This window comes from Pleurodeles waltl, chromosome 6 (assembly GCF_031143425.1).
Source record: "Pleurodeles waltl isolate 20211129_DDA chromosome 6, aPleWal1.hap1.20221129, whole genome shotgun sequence".
NCBI classification, from domain to species: domain Eukaryota; kingdom Metazoa; phylum Chordata; class Amphibia; order Caudata; family Salamandridae; genus Pleurodeles; species Pleurodeles waltl.
The window spans coordinates 1,274,427,181-1,274,448,423 of NC_090445.1; the positions used below are offsets into that span (position 1 = coordinate 1,274,427,181).

The following is a 21,243-nucleotide window of genomic DNA, read 5'->3' on the forward strand; positions in this document are numbered from 1 at the left end:
GTAATGTTTGGCCATTTGGTTCGAAGTGTTTAGCTCATCAGTGACAGCAGAATAGGGCCATTGAAATTTAACCAGGAGTTGTAAGCTTGAGATACCCTAGATCCCCATTTTATTCATCTGATTATTTGTGATTCTTCTTCCCCCTGGGGTTCCTATTGATTTATGTTTCCAAGCGTCTTAGGTGCATCTCAAAGCATGCTTTGAGTGGAATTTGGTCACTGGCATTTAGTTGTAAGATTTCAAAAGATGGCAGATAATTGATCGCTTCCTCCGTGGCAAATACTTAGTCTAGGGCAGTGGTTCCCAACCTGTGGGCCGGGGACCCCTGGGGGTCCGCGACGCCTCAACAGGGGGTCCGCGGCAGCTTAAAAAATTTAATAATATTAGGTCCCAGCTATCAGTATTGACTCAGTGGGGGTTCCCCGGTTCCAATAATGATTCAGTGGGGTCCCCAGGCTCCAGTATTGATAAAATGGGGGTCCACAAAAGTGAAAAGGTTGGTCTAGGGTGTTCTTACCCTGGAAAGTTTTTAGGAACGATTGTGTAGAGGAGCTTGCTTTTTGAAAATGCTGAATGGAGACGAGGCTATGTTTGCTAAGGAATCGTTGGAGTTGTTGGGTGACCAAACATCGGACGATCCAGGTTTGCTCTTATTCCTAAAAATCTGAGATGGAAGTCCCCACAGATTATATTAAAGCCAATGTGATCACAGACTACTCCGTCCAGGGTATGGACTAGTTGTACCACGCTTTCCGCTCTTGTTTGGCCGAATATGTTAAAGTAGAGATTGATTATTAGAGATTTTAACGTGTGGCCTTTTGGTGTAGAGGTTTCTAATCTTATTACTTGTAGCATTTGATTATGTGTGGGCACTGTGCTTACTCTGAAGTCTAGATTAACATTTAAATAAATTGAGAGGCCACCGAAGGGTCTCCCGAAAATATTTATTTTTGTTGCTAGTTGTTGTATTTCATGGACACCTGGGATAACCAATGGGAAGGTTAGCCAGGTTTCTTATAGGCATAGAATATACGCATTTTTAGAAGCTTTTGGGCTCTTCATGGCCCGTGACGTTTCAAGAGATGATTGTTAAGTGGTGATCGTTACTCACAGGTTGGCTGTTGTTGTTAGGCATATTGCTGGGTTGTTCTGTTAGGAGTGATGGTACTCCAGTTTGTGCTACTTGCGTTCCCATGATCAAAGGACACCTTTCTAATGCAGCTCATTGTTGAAGTTGGATAAGTACAGGATATAGAGAGTTTGATGTTTTCGCTTGTCTGCCTTGAGGTGACTTACACCTTTTAAAATACTGCTAGTGCTGGATTTTTTGGTGCAGGGTTTTGCTTGTTCTTTTTGGGGGGTAGGAATATTTGGGATGGCCTATCGGCTCTACCTTTATGCCCCATTCCTCAAGGAACCGTTTCTTTATCAGTAATATTACCACCAATCCTCGAGAATTTAGTCATTCTGGTAGCTTCATGATGATTGCTATGTTCGGGTTGCACCTTAAATGCTACTCTTACGATATCATCAGATTTGATGTTGATCGCCTGCGGCAATGCCTTGAACAGCCTCAGCAGGTTTGAACTGTTCAAAATGTCGTGGTTACCTTCAGAGCAGTATTGGGGGTATAAGGACTAACTCGACTGTGGGTGTGCTGTTCCTCTGTTCTTTTGTCCCCTGAGTTTTCTTCATCAGTGTCTTTCGGTGCTCTTAGTTTATTCCCACTTATGGTGTCAGACTTTATGGCACCAGATGATTGTTCCATTAACCCAGGCACTTCCAGGTTGTGATGCGAGAAGCTGGTGCTCGCCCCTGCAGAGATAGCCGGTATGAAGTCTGGTATGATTTCTGTTGAAGTTGAGTGGCCCTGGAACTCCATTGATTTTGCTCTTGTAATGCCGTGAAGACAAACTTGGGCCAGTGGCTGTGTGGATTGATTGTCAACTAATTGGGGAGCTGTATAATCGCAAGGTTCACTTGATTTTATGCTTGTGCTATCATTATTATGTGCACCAACTTGGGCCGGTAGCATTCTACAGGGAGTGCAGAATTATTAGGCAAATGAGTATTTTGACCACATCATCCTCTTTATGCATGTTGTCTTACTCCAAGCTGTATAGGCTCGAAAGCCTACTACCAATTAAGCATATTAGGTGATGTGCATCTCTGTAATGAGAAGGGGTGTGGTCTAATGACATCAACACCCTATATCAGGTGTGCATAATTATTAAGCAACTTCCTTTCCTTTGGCAAAATGGGTCAAAAGAAGGACTTGACAGGCTCAGAAAAGTCAAAAATAGTGAGATATCTTGCAGAGGGATGCAGCACTCTTAAAATTGCAAAGCTTCTGAAGCGTGATCATCGAACAATCAAGCGTTTCATTCAAAATAGTCAACAGGGTCGCAAGAAGCGTGTGGAAAAACCAAGGCGCAAAATAACTGCCCATGAACTGAGAAAAGTCAAGCGTGCAGCTGCCACGATGCCACTTGCCACCAGTTTGGCCATATTTCAGAGCTGCAACATCACTGGAGTGCCCAAAAGCACAAGGTGTGCAATACTCAGAGACATGGCCAAGGTAAGAAAGGCTGAAAGACGACCACCACTCAACAAGACACACAAGCTGAAACGTCAAGACTGGGCCAAGAAATATCTCAAGACTGATTTTTCTAAGGTTTTATGGACTGATGAAATGAGAGTGAGTCTTGATGGGCCAGATGGATGGGCCCGTGGCTGGATTGGTAAAGGGCAGAGAGCTCCAGTCCGACTCAGACGCCAGCAAGGTGGAGGTGGAGTACTGGTTTGGGCTGGTATCATCAAAGATGAGCTTGTGGGGCCTTTTCGGGTTGAGGATGGAATCAAGCTCAACTCCCAGTCCTACTGCCAGTTCCTGGAAGACACCTTCTTCAAGCAGTGGTACAGGAAGAAGTCTGCATCCTTCAAGAAAAACATGATTTTCATGCAGGACAATGCTCCATCACACGCGTCCAAGTACTCCACAGCGTGGCTGGCAAGAAAGGGTATAACAGAAGGAAATCTAATGACATGGCCTCCTTGTTCACCTGATCTGAACCCCATTGAGAACCTGTGGTCCATCATCAAATGTGAGATTTACAAGGAGGGAAAACAGTACACCTCTCTGAACAGTGTCTGGGAGGCTGTGGTTGCTGCTGCACGCAATGTTGATGGTGAACAGATCAAAACACTGACAGAATCCATGGATGGCGGGCTTTTGAGTGTCCTTGCAAAGAAAGGTGGCTATATTGGTCACTGATTTGTTTTTGTTTTGTTTTTGAATGTCAGAAATTAATATTTGTGAATGTTGAGATGTTATATTGGTTTCACTGGTAATAATAAATAATTGAAATGGGTATATATTTTTTTTTGTTAAGTTGCCTAATAATTATGCACAGTAATAGTCACCTGCACACACAGATATCCCCCTAACATAGCTAAAACTAAAAACAAACTACAAACTACTTCCAAAAATATTCAGCTTTGATATTAATGAGTTTTTTGGGTTCATTGAGAACATGGTTGTTGTTCAATAATAAAATTAATCCTCAAAAATACTACTTGCCTAATAATTCTGCACTCCCTGTATATTGATTGTCCGACAATTGCGGAGCTTTCTGATTTTCCTGAGTTTTTTATGCATCTTTCTGCTTTTAAAGATGGAATATGTGCTTGGTTCATCTGCAGATGCCACTGTATGTTCCACTCTTTGCAGTGCCTGTAATGGGTCCTTTGTCATTTTGTTCTTAGCTTTTTTCAGCCTCCTTTTGGCTCTCTTTAAAAGCATTGTTGGCCAGCTTGGAACTCTGCTGTTTACTGAGTCATTTGGGGCGTCTTTGCTCCTTTCCTTTTCCATACTCCGTTGGAACGGGTGGACGAGTGCTCTGATGTGCTCTAGGGTTCATTGGGCACATGCTTCCTGGCGTTTGAAATGAGAGGCAGCGGAGCAGGGAGTGTGCTGGAGTCTGTTTGGTTTGGTTCCATCAATGAGATTAGATTTACTTGTTTAATTTGCGCAGTGTCAGGTATTGAAGGCCTAATAGGGCTTAAACATTGCAGGACTGATTCCCATTCTGTAATCATGGTAGTCAGAACCTCCGGTAAGGACGATAATTTGTCCACTAATGGCGTGCACGCACATGCAGGTGCTGTGGTATTGATGTGTAGCCCTCTTTGTTCCAGAGCTGTGAACTTTGCTTCTATTTTGTTGATGGATTTGGTTAATGCATGTATCAAGTCCAATTTCATTTCTAACTTGTCTGATTGCTATGTGAGGGCATTGATTGTGGCAGTTCATATTGTGTTAATTGATGCCAGTAAATTGATCTGGTCTATGTTGTTTTGAGTTGACAGGGGAGTTGCCTTCACCTGGACGCCAGATAGATCCATCTGGCTTATATTGTAGGGTGAGTTATGCTGGATAACACAGGAGTCGCTGTGATTTCTTATGTTGGTGGCAACCTGTCTGCTTTCTGCAACAATATATGAGGCGGGCTCTGGTGATCCTCCATTGAAGCGAGAGCACACTCTTTCTGGTAGCGGGCTGCTTTTTTGTGGGTCAGTGCAGTAAGGAGAGCGGCTGCGGTCCTATACTCTTGATTATTTAGAGCAAACTCGAAGGCTATGTCACTTGGTGGGGCTGGTGAGGACCACGTTTCTGCTGCCATGTTCAATCCAAACCTCATAGGTTGTGTGGTTTACCATTGCCGTTGGTGTGTGCTCCGTGACATTTTTGATGATATTTCTATAATTGTGACATCCTTTGGCCAAACAGATCCATTTTGTCCACGGTCCTGACAATTTATAAATCATTTTTTATCAAGTTTCTTGATACCTGGGTTATCCCAAGGGGGGTCTAATGTTGACGAAATTGGTTTCTGTGCTTTTGTAAAAAAGTTCAAAACCGACCTTTGAGCGGTTTCTTTGGCTGACTTGCCCTGTTTTATTGCTGTTTTTGTTTTATTCTTATTTAGATGTGATCGATCGTAATTTTGTGCTGGGCAAGTAGCTGTCTCTCCAATTAGATTTTAAAGTTGTTCACTCTGACGTGAGCTCAAGGTGTTAAGTGACCGCTAAGGTGTCCAGGGCTGTAAGCTAGCAATGTGTGGCAGTAACCCCGGACAATGAAAAAATGGGATTGAAGATGTATGAGGCAAATGCAGACAGGATAGATGAAGCGATGCGAGCTTCAGGAGTTTGGCTTTAACTGAGGACTTTAAGCGGGGCCTTCCAGCCTCCCACAAGCCACACCTGGCGCTAGCCAGGCCGCTTCCATGGGACTCCGGGGCGTGCTCTTAGCAGATGCTGAGTAGAGCCTCAGTGCTCTGTGCTTCCAGGCCCTCCTTCCGGCTCCCTCAACTCCTTCACTCACCTCCGCCCTGTATGGCACTCGTCATGTCTTGGTGTCAGTGAGGCACCTGGAGGAGCCTGAAGGATGTTTGGAGAATGCCGATGCTGGCAGAGGCGTCAGGGTCCGGGGTCTGACCCCCACTCCACTCTGTTCATGTGTCTGGGACCGCAACGAAATTCTGGGCTCCGAGACGGTGCGGGTCCAAAGTTTGTCGCCGCCATATATATATATATATATATATATATATATATATATATATATATATATATATATATATATATATATATATATATATATATATATATATATATATCTCTCTCTCTCTCTCTCTCTCTCTCTCTCTCTCTCTCTCTTCCCCCCCCCCCCTCTCTATCTCCCCCCCCCCCCCACACACACGAGCCTCCCAAACATGCTAGGGCTGAAGATGGGCTGGGGTTTCGAGGCTCTCCGTGCTCCGCACATCCTCCCTTGTGCTGTGCATGGCCACACCTCTACGCTGGAAGTGACGATTCCTCAACCCTCCTTGATGATTTCTCTACGCTCTTCGGTCGCCTCCTCCACGCTCCTTGGTCCCCTCCTCCACGCTCCTTGGTCCCCTACCTACGCTCCTTAGTCCCTTCCAAAAATGTTGAAAATGCTTCTGTTCTGAAATGATGAGACTGTTAAGTAACAATAACGAGTCTCTTTGAAGTTACATCAAAGGCAGCGCACGGTGGTACTGCTGCTAAATAAAGATATTTTTTTTGGAGAGTAAAAAACGAAGAGCCCGATGGGGACCCTTATCTGCATCTGCTTTGTATAATTGCCAGTGCTGAACACCGGCAGGACCAGGCCCACTTAAACCCCTGATTATAGGTGCTTTCTTCTCCCCTCCGCCTTTTCTTTCCTTTTGCAGAGGCGACTAAGCTGAGAGACAGGTACTGTGTACCGTGCTAGGTAATTGATACTTGCAGGTTTTCCCTTCAATACAAAATGATTTAATCTGGTCAGGATGTGAAATTAAAAATATGATGTGTGTAGTACTGGCCTACCCTTGCAAGCTTTTGTGTCTTCAACCAAACTGTGATTATCACATGGGAGCGAGTGCCAATATTCTTAGGTCCCAGACCTATTCTTAAAGGAGCATAATCAATAAATGCTAAAACAGATACAATTAAACCTAATCTAATTCTACAAAAAGCACAGTTACGAGGACATTTTACAACGAATATCCAACCAAGGTTCACTTCCACTTGCTTCACTACATCTGCTGTGAGGTTTTCAGTTTACCATAGTTCTTCCCTATTGTTGCTGTCTCTGCAAAATTCTAATTTTCCTAAAATTTCAGAGGTTATATATCTGGTCATTTGCAAGCCCCAAATAACCGACAAGCGGACCTTGATGAAGAAGCATAGAACGGTGTTGTGCTCTCTTTTCGTCTGAAAGGGTACAAGTTCGCTTCTCCTTTCTAGGTCAAAGTCGAGTCACAATAAAATGCTCATTTGTCACTAGGAAAGAGGCAACAAAGAATGCGGAAGCAAATTCAGGAGATTTTGTCACTGGTATGCTCTATTGTGCCTAACGAAGGCTGGCGCCGGGACATTCAGGTCCCCGCGTTTAATACAAAGCAGAATTGTTCGCCAGTCTAATTATGTAACCATTAAAATGGCGTTTAGCCACTCATTGCCGCCATCTTACATAACCCATTGAGCTTGCTTACACAAAGGACAATACCTAGCTATGGGTTCGGAATTTTTAGCACAATACTCTGGTTGTCCGATCCTATATGCAGTAGATTAATTGTCGCTACAATCTAGAAAACGTATTTTGGGTTAACTGTGCCTTAACCGGTGAGCTATTTGTGCACGTGGGTACAGATGGGTGACACTTGCACTCAGTCTTGGAGACTGGCTCTTACTTTCTCTATCAGACTTTGATCCCGAGCAAGAGAGAGAAAAAAACACAGAAAATAGAGGAAACGAAAGAGGGAAACAGTGGCAAAAGGAGAACGTAGGAATGAAAAAGAACGTGCAAAGTGAACAAAAGAGATTGGAAGAATAGGAGGTGAAATCAGGAGTAGGCAGCACTCGAAATCAGCAATCCCTCCTGTTTGGGACAGCAGAGGCGGGCTTCTGGATAATAACTTTGAGTTCCTACACTTCTCACTTCCTTATTTGTTTATGTATTCGTTATTCACAAATCAAGCACTGGGTGCATTTTTACTGGACTCTAAGAAAGAAATAAGGTGTAAAAGGTGAAGCCTGATTTTTAGACAACCATGTTAATCACACGTACCCAGATTCGCATTGTGAGAGACTGGCTCCTTGTTGCACTACTCCCCCCCCCTGTCCCCCCCCCCCCCCCAAACACACACTTTGTGCCTGGTTTCTGAATGCAACTTGGACTGGAGTGCACTGGGGTCCTGCTAACCAAGTTCCCAGTGCCACTGTTCTTTCCCTAAGCATGGTAAAAGTAATTGGATACACCTTTAGCTATCACTATAAGCCCCTAGTAAAAGGTACTTAGGTACCCAGGGCATGGGGTAATATGGGTAAGCCCCTGAGGGCAGCAACACTGATTGTGCCAGCCTCAAGGGCTATGCACACAGATGCACCCAGCACTGGCATAGCAGGCTGAGTGTCCTGGTGCAAACCTAAAATACAAACTCGACATGGCACACGCCCTGTGTGCCCTGTCCACCCTACACTGCATATGTTATGGGTAAGTCACCCCTCTAGCAGGCATTCCGGCCCTAAAGCAGGGTGCACCATACTATATGGGAGGGCATAATTGCATGAACAATATGTCCCCACTGTGTTCTTGCTGTCCCTTGGACACAGTGAGTGAACAGAGCAGCCATTTTAGTATATGTGCTGGACACTGGTCAATACGAGTTTCCCAGCTACATAATAGCTACTCTGAACCCTGTTTTTTTTGGCATCAAACAACTCAGAATAATAAATCCAAACTGTTCCCAGTACTGGATTTATTATAAAAAAGTACCCAGGAGTCACCTTAGTGGTGCCCCCTAAAAAAGCTAACTATCCTGGCATGGTTGCTGACTGGTTCCATCCAGCCCGCTGCCTCCAGACAGCCAATCCACAAACCTTGGGGGAGAGATCTGCCTCTCTGGTTTGTGAAACAAAGCTCTTTCTGGGTGGAGAAGCTAAGTACCCGCCCCCCTCCCCTCAGGAACGTGCACTGCCCTGGCAGTGAGCTTCAAAGGGCTACTGGTCTTGAACCTCAACCCCTAGGCCTGCTGCTAGCAGCAGATGGCCTCCCCTTAGCAAACCCCTACTCTTGGAGGGAGCAAAGGCGGGAAACCACACAAAGGGTAGGAGGAGTGGCCTCACCTAGCCTGCACCACCCCTAAGGGTCTTGCAGGGAAAGTGGACCCTTCATTTCATTTTTCTCCATCTTAGAATGGAGGAAAATAGCCAATCAGGTTTAGGGAAGTGACCCTTCCCACAGGAAGTGGTCACTATAGTGGGTGTAGCCACCCAAGGGTAAGTGTCCCATTGAACACTACCAGGTTCCCCCTAAAACGCCCACTAAATTCAGTATTTAGTGGGCTCCCCTAGACCAAGACTTTAGATTTGCAAAGGATTCCAAGAAGACAAGAAGACCAGCACCAGAGAAACCGCCAGGACGAGAACTGAGGACCTGCTGCACCAGAAGAGGTGCCAAGACCTCTGCTTGCTGCACCAGAGTCCGGACAATCGCAACAGCGGAGCTGAACACTGGACCAACCCAAGAAACCCAGGGGACCTCCAGACTTCAAGGATCACCCTAGATCTCCCTCCTGAGTAGAGGCACCACTCAAGAAAAGCAAGTATACCAGAAAAGACCAAGAAACCAGTGAGGGACACTTCACTGAATCACCGATATCTCCACGAGAGGAAGTCACAGCCGGACCCAACAACACACAGATGACAGTCCGGAAATTCCCCCCAACTGTACCAAGTTTTGTGGTGCTGCGACCCCCAGTGGCTGAGATAGAGCATTACCCTGGGTCCTGGTCAGCTGATGTCGGACCAGGAGAAACCCAGCTCCCCACCGAGCTGACAAAGGATCAGGAGGAAGCCCAAGTTGAGGGACTTTAGGAACACTTCGGACCTCTGACCAGAGTGCCCCCATTGTCCTGCAAGCGACCCTCAAGGAGACTTACCTCCAGCTCCAGTGTACTTTGTTGCGCACAGCATCCAAGACCTCCAAAACACCCTGCACCTGGCTGCGCTGGGACTTGCATCGCTGGATCTGCAGTGTGCCCCGGGTCCCAAACCCCTTGGGACCTCGACAGCCCAGGGGGGACTCCCAGACACCACTTTGAATTTGCAAACCAGCTCCTTTTCCTTTTTTTGTGTTGTAATTCTTTATTTAAGACTTTAAAATCAACATTCAAGATCAAAAGCATTAACACAGTACAAAAAGCCCTTTTGACATGAAATAGGTACATATCTCTCATTAAGGCTCAGCATATACATATATGAAGGCCATGCAAAGGTAATGTGTGACCTCAGGGGTACAGATGTCGAACACGACTTCGAAAATCATTATCGTACTTCCAGTGTGCAATGCAACTGACAATACAACACAGGCAGTCTGATAAGAGTGTGAGGTTGCGTTTATGGCTCTGTCTCTATCCCAGTGGTAGTGTACAGAAATGATCAGTATTCTGGGCATACCCTTGTCTACTAGTTCTCCCTTACCCCTCCCCACTGCCACAGCTGCCACCGTGAGCAGGAGCGAGGGAAGCAGAAAGAGGAGATTACTAGCGGGGAGGCCTGTAGAAAGAGATGAGCAGTTCCCCTAGGTCGCGGGGACTAAAAGGCAGAGATAGTGGGCGAGGGAGAGAGATTAGAATAGGAGGAGGGGAAATATGGCGTATAGATCAGGGAAAAAATAATATATAGGAATGCTGGAAGAAGAAGACAGGCGGGGGAATAACATAGCTGGCCGCCCATTTAATAACATGATGGAGGGCGCAAGGATGCCAAGGGCGTTTCCACACTCTAGGCAGATCTCCAAGCCAATATAAACAATATGGACTAACAGTGGAAGGGAATAGGTGCTGAACTTGGAGTACTAGGAATATCTAACAACTGATATGACATGTTACACAGCGGATATTAGCTCTGGACTATGAGGTGTGAGGGCTGTAAATAGGAAGAGAAATACAATAATAACAAAACAGTGTTCATGAGAGAAGAAGTATGGTTGAAAGAGTAGAGGAGCAAAGGAATTGATAGAGGGAAGAGGGTAGGAAGAAAGTGGGAAGTTAGTGATGGTGACAGTGACCTGGGGGGGGGGGGATGGTAAATACATTAGGGGGGTGAGGGGAGGTGGGATCTGGGAAGGGTAGGTATGGGAAAGTAGCTGAGTCAAAGGAAAGGGGAGACATCAGAGAGTGTGGGGGCAAAAAAGGGGGGATGAGTAGGTAAGTACATCTTACCCATATCCAACCACTGCCTAACCAAGATGATAACGCTTGGTAGAGCGCAGCTAGAACCAAGTGAGAAGATAGGGCAGCACACTAACATGTGAATATGTAAGTTCCTGGTGATTATACCAATGTCCGTTAGTGCTGATCATGGTGCTTACAGATGTCCATTAACAATCTGGCGCTGAGAGAAAGAGGACCCACGTTTGTAGAAAGCCGTCCAACTTGTCCTGGAGGCCATAAATGAGCCTCTCATGAGTGGCCACCTGATACACAGCAGTAATCCATTCCCCATGAAGAGGAACAGTAGCTGCGTGCCAGTGCCTGAGGAGACACACCTTGGCTGTACTGAGCGCTGTGTGTAGTAAGCGCTGCTGTGGTCGGGAGAGGCAGCCTACCTCACTGGTATCATGCCATAACAATAGAGAAGGGGTGAGAGAGGGCGGCAGCAGTATTATCTCCCTGAGGGTGTGCCCCACCTTCTGCCAAAAAGGTTGTATAGCTGGGCAGTCATGTAGGATGTGAGGCAGATCACAGCGGTCATGAGGGCATCTCCAACATGAGGCGTGGGATAATAACCCTGCCGAACATAACTTCTGGGGGGTCCAGTACCATTTGTGTAACGTCTTGAAGAGACTGAATTTTAGGTGGGCCTCTCGAGCGCCTCGGGCCCGGCCGCAATTATGTCTGCCCAGTCCTCCAATTCATATTCAGTCTGGAGGCGTGCCTACCACTTGGCCTTTCTGGAGAGCAAAAGTGGGAGGGAAACGAGATGGCGGTTCAGCTGACAGTGTAGTCCGGAGATTACACCACAAAGGGATCCCTATATTTCCAAGTAGTGGAGTATCGGGGACTAGGGGAGGCTCCAGGGGGGTTTCCCTAAAAGTCCCTCTAGGCAATGTTTAAGCTGGAGGAAGCACCAGAGATGGTGCGCCGGGAAATCAAATTCCTCTCTGAGTTTTGTGAAGGATTTCAAGGTGCCCCTATTCAGAAGTTGGTCAAGTCGTTGAAGGCCCTTCGAGCACCACTCCTCCCAAAAGATGGCTTTTTTCCCCGATGAGCAATCCCCCATTGCCCCATAATAGTGCCCTGTCGTGGATCTGGGGGTCGATTTTGAGCAATCGATGGGCTTGTCGCCATGAGTTGCGCATGCTCAGATCATGGGGTTGGTGGTGCGTAAGGGAGCAGATCTTGCATTATAGAGTATCTGTAGCCCCAGCAGGGAGTGGGAAAGAGTCCTTTCTGCCGTCACACAAAGGGGTGGATCCCTCACTCCCGGTAGCAGGTAGGCTAATTGTGAAAGGTGTAGCACCAGCGTGTAATGTTCCACTGAGGGAAGGCCCAGTCCTCCGTTCTCACGTCTGGCGTGTAATGCTGCCCTGGGTAGCCACGGACGCATTGATCCCCATACAAAGGCTCCAATGTGACGATCTAGCTCTTGGAAAGTAGGCAGAGGAATCTGTAAAGGTAACATACCCAGTACATATAGGAAGCGCGGTAGGGTCACCATACGTACCGCCTGGGCTCTATTCCACATGGAGAGGCCTAGGTGTGCCCGTTTGTCAAAGTCACGTTTCATACTGGTTAGCAACGGGTCAAAATTATCTGTCACGATTTTCTCCAGTTCACTATTGATGTATGTGCCAAGATATTGAAGACGTGACCGTTTCCATTTTGCCGAGAGGCCCCGAACTGATGTGCTCACCGTTACTGGGGACAGTGGTAATGCTTTGCTCTTATCCCAATTGATTCGATATCCTGAAAGGAGCTCAAATTCAGAGAGTATGGCACAGAGAGCTGGGAGAGAGTTGGATGGATCGGTGAGGGTGAGTAGAATTTCATCAGCTTAAAAATAAACAGTAGAACACCCACCGGGGATTGGTATCCCAGAGATGGTATTGGAGGCACGTATTGTGGCCGCCAGGGGTTCAACAGCCAAGAGAAACAGCAAGAGCGACAGGAGGCATCCTTGGCGGGTCCCCCTACGCACCGGAAATGTGTAGGAGAGGAACCCATCGCAGTTGACCTGTGCGGTCGGGGAGTCATATAGTACGCGCGCCATATTAACGAAGCTAGTTCCGAGGCCAAAGTGTTCTAGTGTTTCAAAGAGGTACCACCACTCTATGCGATCAAATGCCTTCTCAGCGTCTAGGAAAAGGGCAAGAGCTTCTTCCCACGAGTCCCGTGCCTCCCATAGAGCATGCAGCAGTGTGTGGAGGTGGTTCCTGGAAGAGCGGACAGGTACAAAACCAACCTGTGTGTGATGGACCAGAGAAGGTATGACCTTCTTAAGATGAGCCGCGAGTATCCCTGCTAGGATTTTAACATCGCCGTTGAGGAGGGATATGGGATGGTAGCTACTACACATGAGGGGGTCCTTTCCTGGTTTAGGCAGATCTGTTATAGAGGCTTTGTTGGATAGTGGGTGAAGAGTGCCAGTTTGGGTAGCCCTGTGGAAGGCCTCATATAAGGCTTCCACCGTATCTTCCCCTGTCCATTTTTAGAATTCTGTCAGGTACCCATCCTCACTGGGTGCTTTATGAAATGGTAGGTTAGCAATAGCCTGTCGGATCTCCTCTCTGCTGAGGTCTCCTTCTAGAAGAGCCCTGCCCTCCTCTGAGAGGCGAGGCAGATTCGCCTTCTCTAGAAAGGTGGACAACCTAACCCGGTCTTCCTCTGTTTCCGGAGCATAAAGGGCCTGGTAGAAGCGACCAAACTCATCCGCAATTTCCTGGGGTTGGGTAATAAGTGAACCATGGGTGTTGTAGAGGGCCGGAATGGCCAACGTTGCCTTTCGTTGGCGGAGTTAGGTGGCTAGCATGCAGCCTGCTTTCTCCCCATGTTCGTGATGACGACCTTTCAGTCTCTGTAGGGCATATTCTGCGTGTGATTTAAAAAGGGTGTTGAGTTCCGTTTTGGCGTGTTCCAAACTGCGTCGAAGGGATGCGGAGAGGGCCCGAGTATATTCACGTGTAGTATGTACAACACAGTCTTCCAGAGTTCTCTGCTGTTCACGCCTCTGGGCATTGGCAAGGGCGGCATCTCTCATTAGTTAACCACTGATCGTCGCCTTTGCCACAGCACATAGTAACTGAGGTGAGGAAACCGAGCCCTTGTTATCATGGAGGTAATCGGTGACATGGGATCTAAGCGGCTCTTCCCCCTTCGGGGTATGGTAGTGGGAGGTGTTGAGGCACCATGATTTATGACTTGGAGAAACTTGCCATAGCCCTAGGGACAACAAGACCGTAGAGTGATCCGACAAGGCAGCTTGTAGTATTTCAGACTCTCTAATAGCTTGCAAGAGCCGATGAGAGACCAGGAAGTAATACAGTCTGGATTGGGTCCCTTGCACTTGGGAGACAAAGGTGTAGTCACGGTCGGAGGGGTGGGAAAGACGCCAGTGATCTAGTAAACTGTGGTCTGATAGGACATCCCCTAAGAGAGACCTGCCCGCATTGTTGCCCATGTCACTACCGTTCCATCTATCTAGGATAGCATCTGGCACTAGGTTCCAATCCAATCACAGAAGATACTGAGAAGATACTGTGGAGCTCCGATCTCCGTCAACAGTCTGTTAAGGGAGATGAAAAAAGAACGTTTGGAGCCCGTGGGAGCGTATACAGAGCCTACGCACACTGTGGAGGGCCCCAATACCAACTTGGCAAGGACATGGCGTCCCTCCGGGTCACACCATGTCTTAAGAAGCCTAAACTGTAAGAATCGGCGGATGAGACTCGCCACTCCACATCTCCATCCTGTGCCCTGCATCCCATCTTGTACTGGCGGTTCCCCACTGTAGAGCACCTTGCCCACCCTATCCCTGCGCAGTTTCTCTGATTCTGACGGGGATAGGTGGGTTTCCTGCAAGAGAGCAATGTCTGTGTTTTTGGACCGTAGATAAGATAAAACTTCTTGCCGTAGTGTGTCATGCCATGAACGTTCCAGGAAAGGACCTTCATTGAAGCCATTAGGAGATGGCAATGATCTGGGAGTAAGAGAACTCAAGATCTCCTAAGGAGAAGTATACGTGGGAGGTCAGTACGGGCGGGGGAGACTATGAGGGACCCTCGGCCGGAAAATAGAAGAGAATCAGAAGAGAATCAGGCAAGTAGGAATTGAGGGGAAAAAAAAGAGAGAACAAATGCTAATGTAGAGATACAGAGAGTAGGGCAGTATATAGAAAGGAAGAGAGAACAGACCGAGAGATATAGCTGAGAAAGAAAGGACCTGAACCTTGTGTCCCTCGAAGGATGGAAAGAGGAGGAAAAGGAACACAGACGAGGTCTGTGATAGGTAAGGAAATTCCTTACCACTGATAGCTCTGTTGAGCTGCGGGTCAGATGCACCGAGCAAGCGCAAAGAGGCGGAGAGGAAGAAGAGAAACGTGGAGCACAAGAGCCTTCTACAAACTTCTAGTAAGGAATGGCGGTAAACCACAGGACTATGGGTGAGGGGGAGGATAGGGTGAAGCACCCATTGTGACAAAGGATGAGATCCAGGAGATAGAAAGGGGATAGAACCAGACATATAGCGCCAACAATATGCAGGGGGGGTCAAGTAATCCGGATGAACCAAAACAAAGAGCACAGTGGGGTGGCAAGAATCCAGAAGACTGAGCAGACGGAGCTTATGAGCATATCTCCGTTCAGGAGTCACTGCCATATTGAGATTTCCACATGTGACATGTGACCTACGGGGTCTGCAATGGGGTATACCTGTGCATAAACGTAGTGAACTCCAATAACAACACTAGAACAGAACTGTAACACTGTACCACTAGAATTTTGACACGTTAATCCCCCCCACCCACCACTCCATAACAAATAGAGGAGAGATAGAGGAGGCAGGTAGGTATAGCACTTAGCTGTCCAATGCGGAAGGTCCTGCTGCTGTGCACTGCGTACAAATATTCTGGGAAGGACATATAGCAGCATTATATGTGGTCTGTAGGTGATGGCTTCACAGGAGAACAGGAGTTGTCTCTGCCCTGGTCCTGGGTATGTGGGATCACTGCTTGTAAAGCATGATCGCTTCCATCCTGCGATTTAGGCGGGCGGTCATAGGTCCTGCCCCCTTCTGTGAAGCAGTATGATGTTGGGATAAGGCAGGAGAAGCCAAGGGAATGTCCCCCGTGTCAGAAAATTCCGGGCACAGGGATGCCAGGGCATAGTCCATGGAGCGCTGAGTGAGGTCGTCCAAAAATGAGCAAAGGTCTGTGGGTTCGATGAAGTTCCTCGATTTGCCGTTATGTGTGATCCACACCTGAGCTGGTTCAAAGAGGCCAAATTTGATGTCCAGCTTCCGGAGTTGCGGTCTGAGGGCCAGGAACACCTTCTGCTTCTCATTCGTTATCCTGCAGACGTCTGCTGCCACTCTGACCTCGTGACCTTCCAACAAGAATGGACCCTGAGTCTGAGCTGTCGAGAAAACAAGGCTAGCTTGCTCATGGCAGAGGGAGCTCGCAATGACAGGGCGAGGCCATCCAGAGGTCGCTGTATGAAGAGGGACGATCCTGTGCACTCTCTGGAACTCGAGCGGTGGTGAAAAGGTCAGGTCAGCGTGTTCTTCTACAGTCGTGAGGCGTTGATCAAGATCCGTTACCTTCTCGTGACAACAGGCTATGTCCGTCCGAATGAAGGCATAGGCCGTGGAAAGGTCTGAAATCTTTAAGTCCATTGCCTCTAGGTGCCGTCCTACCGCTGTAATCTCCTGCAATATGTGATCCGTGGCATCTACCGCTCGGAGGTCAGCCGGCATGGCCATAGGGCTGGAGAGGGTCGGCTGTGTAGACATGTTTTTGGGTTGAGCTATGGCCTCCGAGAAGAGCAGCTGACGGGGACGTTTGCCAGAGGATTTCCCACTGGGCATCGCCTCTGAGGATGAGAGACTCTGGGAGAGTCAAACCGGGCACTCCCAGCGATGAGATTATGTCTCAGGCCGTTAAGCTGTGGTACCTTCTCAGTGCCGACTAGGGTCTCCTACGCAGTGACCGCTGGTGGGTGTCCGGTGGGGCGAAGCTAGCTCTTGTTGGAGAAGGCAGCTAGAATGGCGAAGTGGTGATATTCCCAGAACTGTAGGAGACGAACGACTTGACGTCCCGTTGGGGATATGGGATGATTGGGCGCTAAGGTTCTCTCCGCCCTATCCTGCTGTGGCCCGTCAAAGGCGGGTCCTGGTGTTATAGGAGTCTGAAGTCCTGGTCATGTGCAAGAGACAAGTGAGGTATACTGAGATTGCCCGTATGTTAAGATGAGCTGCCTACAGCTGTCCCCAAGATGCGCCTGAGTGGATACCAGAGTGATGCAGGAACGCAGTTGAACCTGCTGTGTCGGAGCTTCGGCCTCGCCTCACTGAGGGCAGTCGTCGATGTCCCAGGTTGGAGGTATTCTGCTGCTGTGCTGTGCTAAGGTCTGTTCACCTGGGCCAGAAGGGAGGTTTGTTTCCAACATGGGGCCTGGTTCCGGGCCCCTCTGAGTTTTCAGTGTAGGGGTCAGCCCCACTGGTAGGTGAGAACCCCTCCTCTTCCTGAGTCTCTCCACTGGGCAGTGAGGCATATGGGAGCGATCGTCTCTGCGATACGCCAGAGTTGTGTAATGGAGGGTAGTGTTCACCCCAGTATAGGGCGTGAGCATTAAAGGAATGCAACTCACCAGCTGTCAGCTCTCCGACCTCCCCAGGCATCTAGAGGTGGGTAGGACGTCATGTTGCAGGGTGTAGGAGGTCCAACTCCTTAGCGGGCCCCAGGGCAATCCACGCGACCAGGTGCTGTGTTCTTCGGCCCTGTGGTGCTCTGCAATGGCCCCTCAGGCGCTGCAGGCCAGGTCCTGGAGTGTCGTGGTCCTGCGCAGCTCCTCCGCCACGCCACCGCGCCGTAGGCCAGGTAGGCCCACCTGCCGTATTTTGTACGTCAGAGCCGCCAAAAAACCTGTCACTCGGATGGACCCAAAAGTTGATTTTGCACCCGGGGGCAATCTCCCCCGGCCAGCCGCCTCACCGTGCAGTCCACTGGGCTCCCGCCTGCAATTTAAGCCGCGGCTGTATCAGGCTGCGACTTCTCTGTGGTCCTGCCGGGGTCAGGCGGCAAGCACCGACCCCGTTGGGTTCCGCCGTCCGTTCAGGACGAAGAAGAAGCCCCGGCGGTAGCCCCTAGGTAGCTGTGGTCCCCTCCATGACCTCCGTCCCGCTTTGGTGCGCGGAGCACCTAAATCAGGTGGCCATGCTGCACAGCGGCCAGACCACACGCCTCACCAGCTCCTTTTCCAAGTGGCCCATCCAGGTGGCCCTGTGCCAGTGCCAACAACTTTTCCAACGCTGCTCCCACCGGAACCGGGTGCTGCCTGAAGCTCTCTAGCTGGCACGAGGTGCCCACCGACCACTGCGACCACCCTGCAAAAGAAGAGACTGGTAACTTAACTGTGCGATTTTTAATGCATTTTCAAAAGTGACTGCCTATTGATTCCAATGGTGCGTATTTATGCACAGAAAGACTAACCTTGCTAAAACTTTAAAAAGTCATAACAAGAAAAGTACTTAACATATTTTAAAGATTTTGGTCTTAAAAATTATATAAAAGTATTTTTATAAATTCTGGTCTCGAGTTATTCATTGAGTGTGTGTGGTGCATGATTGGATTTGTGAGTACAACAAATACTTAGCACATCTCCTGGATTAGCCTAACTGATCGACCAGCTACCTTAAAAATTAGAGCATTAGGTGGTCTGATTTTTACCCCTGAAAACTAACATGTGTTTGTTCGGACCCTCTGCCTAGTGTACTTGGTTTTCGTACACTGCACAGAGGGCCAGCCTCCAACACTCATTCAAGAATATATTGTTCTGCTTTCATTTTCTAGTGGTGCATAAGGGCCTCTTCTTCACTTTCCTTCATGACACAGAAATGAAATAAAATGTTCTTATGCTTCTGTTTGCAGGTCTGGTCTGGTAATAGATTTCAGAGCAGAGGTCAGCTCCCCATTTTATCAAGCCCAAGTGAAGACCCGAACAGAGGCAGAGACATCTCTCAACTTCAACACTATTGTTAAGTTCTTTGGCTCTCCGGTCCAGATTTGCCTCCAGCTCTTTCAAGAATCACTTCCGTACAGGTAAGACTAAATTTATTGCACACAATAGCCTAGTGCTGGTGGGGGTGGAGGTGGTGGGGTGTGGAGAGGAAAGGGTGTTAGTGTGAAGATTATTACTGGATCTTTAAGTACTTAGCGATTCTCTGCCACGTGCAACATTATACAGGTTGCAGCGTCTACAGGTTTGAATTTTGTGACCTAACCTATGTATTAATAGGCAAGTTCATAAAAATACAAATCAGAGTGTGCCACAATCTGACTTACCTACTTAATATTCATTAGGTAGTTTGTAAATTGCAACTCACTCTGATTGGATACAATCACAGGAATGCTGGCCTGAAATATTCAGTAAAATACCATCTCTGTTATTTCATTTAAATAAAGAAACTTTTTAAAGCAGCTTTTTTTAAGGTTCTCTGAGAATTGGCACTTATCCCCTATGTACCTGCATACTAACCCAGGAACCTTTCCCACAATTAACAAAGAGAAAGGAGTACAAAGAGAATCCCTTCCCTTTTTGTAAATGAGCTAACTCTCCACTTGGAGGTCTGCAACTTTTCAAGGGTTTACAGCTGAAAATACAATCTCAAATCATTGACACAGAGGGGACAGATTTGGCATTTGTATAGTATGTCCAAAACACACTCCTCCAAATACTGGTATCAACATGCAATCCCATTTAATCAGTAATATTTTACTAACTCTGAAAATGGGCTTACTGTATAGGAAACACCTTTTTGTAGTCACAAACTATGATTTGAAGTGCTTGTGAACATAAGCAAAAGTCAGTACATCTTCCCCCTCTTTACTATGATGTTTGGCTGCGCACTGCACAACACAGCTCAATTGAGAGCTGGGTCTAATTGTTTGCTTTTCTAGACTACTACAGAGATTTTACCTTTTTGTGTTTATTTTGCTTATTTGTTGCTGCTACTTTTCGCTTCCTCTAGTGAATCTCATTTATCAATACTAATGCCCCATTTGTGACATTACAACTTTTCCATTTTGACTTGAAGTGTGTGTTAGAAACATCTAGTTGCAGATTCCTTACCTCAGAATTTCCCCAGGCCACAGTCTGAATATAGAGATTTTTCTCAAGCAGTACCCCTGCGCACCATTAGGTGGTGTCTATCAGCTCTACGTCCGTCACCAGCATTGTCAGTGCCAGATATGATGTTGCAGGTCCTGTATAGGCACCACTCCAGGCTGCTGACATCAGTTCTTTTCTTTCCGCCCAGCCTAGCACTGATCTGAAGAAGAGCTACCCTCAGTCACATTTTGACTGATCTTTTTTTACTTTTTGTTGAAGGTTTTTGAGTGTTGGAACTCCAGGTGCATTGATGATGTCTTTGTGTAAGCCCAGATTCAAGTACCTTGGATCCTGTCATCAGCGATGTCTGTAACGGATCTGCACATTGTGTGCTGATGGTGTCTAGAACGTGACGGCGACCCAAAGTCTTGCTCCGAGTGCCGGGCCATGAATTTGAAAGCTTTGAGGTAGCGGTCCCTAAAGTACCCTGTGGCCTGGCGCTGTGCTGCGCTTCGCTCCCGATCTTGGTCGAGAGGAAGATCCCGATAACTGTTGCGGAGCCCCCCTTCTTCGCCATCCAACTCAAAGTCCTCAGGACGACCGGGTAAGTTGAGGCAAAAGAAGACATTGAAAAAGAACAAGCGTTCTTTGACTTCACCCCATCCATCGGCCAATGAGACACAGGAAAAGAAGGGTAGTTGTTCTTTGCCTCTACCCTTGGAGCCTGTGTCTGGGCTGATTCCACACCCCTGCCTCCCTGAATTTCCGGGACCCGAAGCAACACCTGCCCAACACAAAGAGTTTTGTGAGGCCTTGCACCTCATCTTTGGGCAGTCCGACTCAGCCGAAGCACCATGTTGACGCTTCTGACGTCGCCCGTGCTCCCGGGTGGCTTTGACCCCATCCTCATTGCTGACTCCGGCTTTGACAGGGGCCTTGCTCTTATGTCCGATCCTGCCCCTTGTTCTTATGGTTTGGCATACAGTGAAGAATGGGCCACTGGACCCCTTAGAATACTAGCTACAAGATCCCTTGACTGGCATACGGACCTGGGTGAAGCCAGTGATCTGGATACTTCCCCTGACACTGACACGCTTTACCCCCCTACCGTGGCTACGGAGGAGCTAGTGTCCTATTCCATGGTGATGTGAAGAGCAGCTGAGGTCCTGGGCCTTGAGCTGCCTTTGGTGGCAGTCAGGACTAACCTCCTGACAGAGGTGCTTTTGCCTGTGACTTCATCCTCTGAACCCCTATTGCCCTTCAATGAAGTCATTACCAATGTCCTGCTGGGTGCCTGGTCCAAACCCAGCACAGGGGCTCCTGTGAACAGGACTATTGCCCACCTC

At 47.9% G+C, this 21,243-nt stretch overlaps 1 protein-coding gene across 1 annotated transcript in view; it reads left to right on the forward strand.

Annotated features, from left to right (window-relative positions):
- The window catches only part of LOC138300801 (microsomal triglyceride transfer protein-like), a 498,282-nt gene that overhangs the window by 394,015 nt on the left and 83,024 nt on the right, over nt 1-21,243 (forward strand). Inside the window, exon 18 of the mRNA XM_069240573.1 lies at nt 18,718-18,888. Coding sequence (XP_069096674.1) covers nt 18,718-18,888 — 171 coding nt within the window. The remainder of the gene's footprint in view (nt 1-18,717; nt 18,889-21,243) is intronic.